Below are 6,952 nucleotides of genomic sequence, written 5' to 3'. Positions count from 1 at the left end.
GGTACCGGGTTCAATTCCAGCTCCGGCATCCCTGTGTGAAGTTTGCATGTTCTCCCCAGGCCTGTGTGGGTTTCCTCCCACATTCCAAAAACATGCAGTGCAGGCTGAAGGAACACTCCAAATTGTCCCAAGGTGTGAGTGTGAGCACGGATGGTTGTTCGTCTCTGTGTGCCCTGCTATTGGCTGGCAACCGGTTCAGGGTGTCCCCCGTCTACTGCGCGAAGACGGCTGGGATGGGCTCCAGCACCCCCCCGCGACCCTTGTGAGGATGAAGCAGATCGGAAAATGGATGGATGGATACTCCATAGCAATCCCACATGCTATAATAAACTGTACTTTACTTCTTTGGGCGGCCTGGTGGTCCAGTGGTTAGCGTGTCGACCTCACAGCTCCGGCCTCCCTGTGTGGAGTTTGCATGTTCTCCACGGGCCTGCGTGGGTTTTCTCTGGGTACTCCGGTTTCCTCCCACATTGCAAAAACATGCATGGCAGGCTGATTGAACACTCCAAATTGTCCCTAAGTGTGAGTGCAGATAGTTGTTCATCTCTGTGTGCCCTGCGATTGGCTGGCGACCGTTTCAGGGTGTCCCCCGCATACTGCCCGAAGACAGCTGGAATAGGCTCCAGCACCTCCGGGACCCTTGTGAGGATCAGCGGATCGGAAAATGAATGAATGAATGTACTTCTTTGCAGTTGTTCATCAAAATTTCCATTTTGCCACAAAGTTGTGCTTAAGATACATAACAGAAAGTAATACAATGTATGTCATATATATACACGGTGGATATGCATATTCCCACTTTCATTTTGTGATTTGACAATACAAGAATTAAATTACTGTATTTTCCCGTACACCCGCGACACTTTTGAGGGTAAGCGATTTCAGGAAATGAATGGATAAATTGTATGTTACATTTTAAATTGCACGACGTTATTTAACTGGAGACATTCAGTCAGTGATGGGAACAATGCCATTAGATTTCTTTTGTGAGCGTATGCCTTTGTAGACGGCTGCCACATAAAGTGTCGCCTAAGGCGCCATATTTGGTCGGGCTGGCTCGCCATATAATAACAGATGACAATCAATCGCAGCAGTTATAATTTTGATGACCTTATTTAGTTACATTAGTCAATCAAATAGAGCTCAGTAAGATGTACAACAACAATAATAAACTTTGATAAATGATTACGCCTGAAAATGAGCATTGTTATCTTTAGTAAGGCAGATTTTTTTTTTTTTTTTTATACTGGGTCTCATTCGATTGTCAATGAAGCAGCCCATGTATGTCAATAACTTCCCTCTGACATCACATCATGGATGTGTATGAGAAAATTTATTCTTTCAATACATACATAATAGGATGTACAAGTGGAGACAAGATGCTAATATCTCACGCTGAGAGCCGATTGGTCAATGGCGAGGCCAGAAAGCGATCTTCCTCACTTGAGCCAAATGGATTTGTCTCCGATGTCTGCGTTATAACCCCGAGCATATTTCTTCCCAGGAAGCTAAAAAAAAAAGATACAGTAGAATTTAATTGGGCAGTAATGTGACAAACAGTAGCTATAAGCACATCTTGTCTTCGTACCGATTTAAAGGCGTAGTATTTTTCATCATAATCGTGCGCCCCGATGGTGATCTCAGGCAGAAACTTGGGTATATGGGTCAACGATGCCACCTTCTCTTTGTCTTCAACACTGAAAACAGCAAATGTACTTAAAGCCACAACGCCTCTTAGTTTTCTTGTATACAATGAACCCCTGTCGATATGCGATACAACTTTCTCTCCCACCTCCCCCACAAATGTTTCTGTCGAACCAAAATTTGTTCTAAAAATAGCTCACCGGCGAAGTTATGATTTGAAAATGTTAATATTTGCAGAAATTATCGAAAAAGTCTTGCATATTGCTATTTATCCATTTCCTACCATGTTAAATGACTTCCTAATCATTTACATGGTCAGGGCCTTCACAAACATCAAGATAATTAATTAATTATTAACATATAATTCAAGGTCGTTTAACAAACTTCAGAAGGGTGCATGAAACTGGTAGCCCTTCGAATCAATCACTCCCCAAGAAGTAGCTCTCACTTTCAAAGGGGTTGGTGACCGGTGACCTAAATACGAACTATTCACTGAAAAATTCACCTCTTTCCGCTTCCCGCAACATCATAATAGCCTGCCCACATGCCCTGCTCCTTCTAAGGTGCCAATGCGGTGGAGTAGCTTGTATTTGCGACAAAAGATTACAACTACTTCTGAATCGTTGCCATTTTGCATTGGTCCCAAGCACCACGAATTTGAAGGGTTCACTGTAGTTGCATTTCAAAAATAGACATCTCACAGCATTCTCATGTGATGGTAAGTGACGTCATCCTGTTCCAGCCACGGGCCTTTGTCAAACTTCAAATACTCGATGTCCTCAGCCACCTGATGGTGTGAAAAAAATGTCAATTAATTGTACCACAGACAGTTGGCAGATGCCTCTTCGTGAGTGACTCTTACCCTCTCGAAGTCTTGGGCTTGGGTCGCGTCGTAAACCAGCAGCTCAGACTTTTCACTGAAAGCCAAAAAGCCAATACTTGCAGTAAACTGCTGATGCACAACTCGGCAAAATCGTGTTCACGGTCAACAAATGCATGTACATCTTTTTTTTTTTTTAAATACTAATTTAGTTTGCATAGACCAGTGATTCCCAGCCAGTGTGCCAGGGTACATTAGTGTGGCATCAGAGCTCTCATGGTGTACTGCGGGAAATTATCAAATTTCACCTAATTGGTGAGAAAATTATTTATTAATAACAAATATTGAATCTTTGTCCCTCTATCTTGGCCAGCAACTTGTAGTGACAGAAACAACACCTAAATGATCTTCTATTAAACGGCAAAAACTATGACATTGACGCGTAACCCTCTTTTTGTGACAGTTTTGTTTGGCGGTGTGCCGTGCGATTTTTCTAACTTATAATGTGTGCTTTGGCTCAATAAACGTTGGGAATCACTGGCATAGAGACAAACAATGACCAATACATTAATTTTTATTTTTTTCAACCCCTGCAAAAAAGCTAAAAGCAACAACAGCAAGCATTACCCACCTGATTTGTGGCAAGAAGGTCTTCTTGTAGCTGTCTTCAATGCTCTTCAGATATGCCAATGGCACATTCTGAAGATGCTGCTTAGGGGACACAAATACAGAGTTTCCATTTCACATCAATATATTCAAAACATCAGATTCAATTCCCTTCAGATAGGAAAATATCATCATTGGTGATTGGCATGATGAATTGGCTGCGTGCTAGGCGAACTACCGTATTTTCCACACTAAAAGGCGCACTGGATTATGAGGCGCACCTTCAATGAATGGCCTATTTTGTAATTTTTTTTCATATATTGGATGCACCGCACTAAAAGACACAATCTACAATGCATCCACTAGATGGAACTATGCTCAAGGAAATGTGCGCGAATGAACGCAAGCACTTACGCAAGTGATTCAACCAATCAGCGCCGACGCAACCCATGTCATAGATCAAAGATGCTTTGAACAAACGAGCTTAGCTGTTGAGTGGCGTTGCTACAGAACGATCAAATGTCAATAAAACTTATTTACTAAAGCAGCGACACAGTTCACTTTACCAACAGCAAGTTATAACATTGACTCGTTAACACTGAACTTTCTTTCCGCAGCTCTATTTCCGTGTTCAACCTGCTTAACCCGATCGCCTTAAGTTTGAACTCTGCGTTGTAAGAATGTCTCTAGAAAGGAGCCATTCTGGGGTCGACATATTACCGTAATAACCATTCACAAGGCGCATAGATTTTAAGGCGCGCCGTGAGCTTTTAAGAAAATGGAAGGCTTTTATGTGCCCCTTTTCGTGCGGAAAATATGGTATATGTGTGCGAAATGCTGTGCAAAAAGTTGTATCCGCAGAGAAAACCAAAACCAGAGTGTTCACAAATTCCTTTACTTGAGGGAAAACAGAGAATGAGTGAAAAGGTGATTGCCCCTGAGACCTGATCACAGGTTGGGCCACCCTCAGCAACAACAAATGAAATCAAGCGTTGTCTACAAACTGCCAATGAGTCTTTGGCATTGCTGTGTGTATATGTTGGCCCATTCCTTTTGGGCAGAATTACTTTATTTCAGCAACATCGCGATCGATAGGAAGGCCACAGACTGGTCCCAAGTCGAGAGTGATGTTCATGCATTTAACACGCTGCGAAAGTGCGTCCCTGCCCCCCGTCAGGTCTCCCACTGTAGCCAGTGAATTTCTTTTCACAAAATCTTGTATCCACTTTATTTTTCTGTTTCATTGATGTTAGGGGCCTTTATGGCTGCATGCGTGTGTTCGTGCGCGCGTGCATGCTTAAGCACGCATGTGTATAGGTTCGCGCGCGAGCGTGTGTGTGTGTGTGTGTGTGTGTGTGTGTGTGTGTGTGTGTGTGTGTGTGTGTGTGTGTGTGTGTGTGAGTGTGTGAGTGCATGCGCGGTAACTTTCGATCGCATAAGGTTGGTTGGCTTGAAAAGTAGCTCTTCGGTCAAAAATGGTTGGGCAGCCCTGTGTCAAACTAATGGCCCAAAATTCTCCCATAAAATTTTCTGGTCACGTTGTCCTCAACTAGCAAAGCAACCCCAGACTACGAGCATCATGTTTGACTGTTGTATGATGTTCTTTTTTTCTGAAATGTTGTGTTATATTGATACAAATCTAACGAGACAGACACCTTCCAAAAAGTTCAACTTTCGGCTCGTCGGTCCATAGAAGATTCGCCTCAAAAGTCTTGGCAATCATTCAGATGTGTTTTGCAAAAATACTAAGACCAGCCTTGATGTTCTTTTTGGTCAGCAGTGGTTTTTAGCGAGGAACTCTACCAAGGATCTCATTTTTGTCCAGTCCTTCCTCTTCCTCATTGTTGAGTCATGATCACTGAGCTTTCCTGAGGCGAGGGAGGCCAGCAGTGTAGACAGTTTGTGACCTCCTGGATGAGTCGTCACTTGGGGTGAATTCTGGCTGGCTACTCCTGGGATGGTTCACTGTGATTTACTGGAGTACTAAAGCTTAAGGAACGACTTTTAACCATTTCCAGACTGACAGATGTCAATTACTCTATTTCTCAGCCGTTCTTTAATTTCTTTGGATTATGGCACTTTGTTGGAGCTTTTTGAGATCTTTCGGCCGACTTCATTTTGTCAGACAGGTTCTATTTAGGAGATTTATTGACTGAACAGGTCTGGAGGTAATCAGGCTTCGCTCTGGTCAGTGAAAATGATCTGAAAATTTTACTTTTTCACACAGGGTCAGGTAGCATTGAACATTTTTTTTCCTTTACTGAAATCACCATTTAAAACCTGCATCCTATGTTTTCTTGGTTTGATTTGTTTGATGATATTAAATATCAAAGCGGGGAAAACCAACAGTCATGGTGATTGTTGTCTCGGGCGGCTTTACTTATTCAGGACCTGTATGACTTGCTATGAACGATGGGTCCACGCGTTACCAGAAAATTGTGAGGGAGAATTTTTGGTCTCAAGCTGAAGCGCATTTGGGTTCTGCATCACACCAATGATCAAAAACACATCAGCGTGTCAACTTTTAAATGGCTTAAAAAAACAAAATGAAGTATTTTGTACCATCATAAATGATGATTTCGCAGTTATTGACCAATGAAGTTTGTGAATCTTACCTTGCCGCTTTGTTTCAGTTTCTTATGCACCTCCTCGGCGGGCACGTCCACATAGACAACGAGGTGCGGAGGCAGGAACTCACAGATGCTGATGTTTTTGATCTCATTGTAGTGCTGCACACCTGCGAGTGGAAGGCAGCGTTGACCAAACGCCTGTGTACCTTTGAAAACGTGATGTCTATGACAAACTGGCACTTACACTCTTTCCTGATGTAGCCCTGTTCAAACATGGCATCCAGGAACACCATATCGCTGAAGGGCGAACGCTCTAGGATGACCCCTTGGCCTTTGACGCAAGGCAACATAATCTCAATAAGAGGGGAGGGAGAAAACGGAGGTTGCGATGGGCCCTTACGGTACCTGTGGTTAACAGATGTTCAAGGGCATCCGAGTACTGCATCAGGCGCATGATGTACATCCACAGCTGCAGCCTGTAGCTGTTCCCATCGGCTGCTTTTGGGTCCACGTAGAACTTCTCCAGGCTGCACATTCCATTGTAGTCGACCAGGAGGGGCTCCTTCTCTCCTGACATCTTGTCCAAGTAGAAAGTGTCGGGTTCGGCCATGTAGAGCATGCCTGAGGAAACGCGGCAACGTTTACTCAGGGGGGGAAAAAAATGAACCTCCATGCGCTGTGAGGCCAAACAGAAGAAATGCACCATAGCAGACAACAGCGAAGCATCCCAGAGAGTATTTTTTGTGTGTGTGTTCTGTTTAAGATCAAAACACAACATGTAACAGTTGTGGCACCACCTAGTGATGAAGATAGTAAATTACAATTTCATCAATGCTGTGACTCTGGCAATGTTAAAATTGGTCAAATTTATAAAAAAAAAATTAAATTGTTCCCACATGTTAAAATCGCAAATACAGTAAAAACCTGTTTACAATATCCAGAGGCTGTTAAACGTTGTTTCTTTAAGAACCACATTAGTTGCATTTTTTTTGCAATCCTAATGCTTGTGAGGGCCAATAAAACCAATTATTATGAGTAACGATGTCCCAATCACATTTTTTGATGAGTCACTTAATTTTGATGATCTGCCAAGACATAGTTGGCACCCCATCAATCCAGTCCCACCCACATCATGTACCTCAGCTATGCATTTAGAAGAAAAAGTGTTTATCTAAATTTCGTCCATTTTCTTACTTCCTTTATTTGGATAGAGTTATCCCAATGTGATACCTTTTTATCAGGGATGTGTTCCTCGAGCCGGTCCTTGGCCTCGAGGACCGGCTCGAGGACCGAAGGTCGGTCCTTGGTCCTT

The 6,952-nt window shown here is 43.0% G+C and overlaps 1 protein-coding gene across 2 annotated transcripts in view; it reads right to left on the bottom strand.

Moving 5' to 3' along the window:
- Nucleotides 1–1,243: 1,243 nt before the first annotated feature.
- The window catches only part of ndufa10 (NADH:ubiquinone oxidoreductase subunit A10), a 12,530-nt gene continuing 6,821 nt past the window's right edge, over nucleotides 1,244–6,952 (bottom strand). The window contains exons 3-10 of one of the 2 annotated variants that reach the window (XM_019879861.1): nucleotides 6,046–6,261; nucleotides 5,885–5,971; nucleotides 5,686–5,807; nucleotides 3,096–3,175; nucleotides 2,507–2,561; nucleotides 2,346–2,431; nucleotides 1,589–1,697; nucleotides 1,244–1,508 (exon numbers count right to left, since the gene is read on the bottom strand). In XM_019879861.1, coding sequence (XP_019735420.1) covers nucleotides 1,440–1,508; nucleotides 1,589–1,697; nucleotides 2,346–2,431; nucleotides 2,507–2,561; nucleotides 3,096–3,175; nucleotides 5,686–5,807; nucleotides 5,885–5,971; nucleotides 6,046–6,261 — 824 coding nt within the window. In that variant the 3' untranslated portion in view covers nucleotides 1,244–1,439. The remainder of the gene's footprint in view (nucleotides 1,509–1,588; nucleotides 1,698–2,345; nucleotides 2,432–2,506; nucleotides 2,562–3,095; nucleotides 3,176–5,685; nucleotides 5,808–5,884; nucleotides 5,972–6,045; nucleotides 6,262–6,952) is intronic. The other variant, XM_019879862.1, reaches the window with a different exon arrangement.

The sequence above is a fragment of the Hippocampus comes genome, unplaced genomic scaffold, assembly GCF_001891065.2.
Source record: "Hippocampus comes isolate QL1 unplaced genomic scaffold, H_comes_QL1_v1.1 scaffold201, whole genome shotgun sequence".
Taxonomy (NCBI): Eukaryota; Metazoa; Chordata; class Actinopteri; order Syngnathiformes; family Syngnathidae; genus Hippocampus; species Hippocampus comes.
This window is presented reverse-complemented; position numbering and strand designations above follow the sequence as displayed.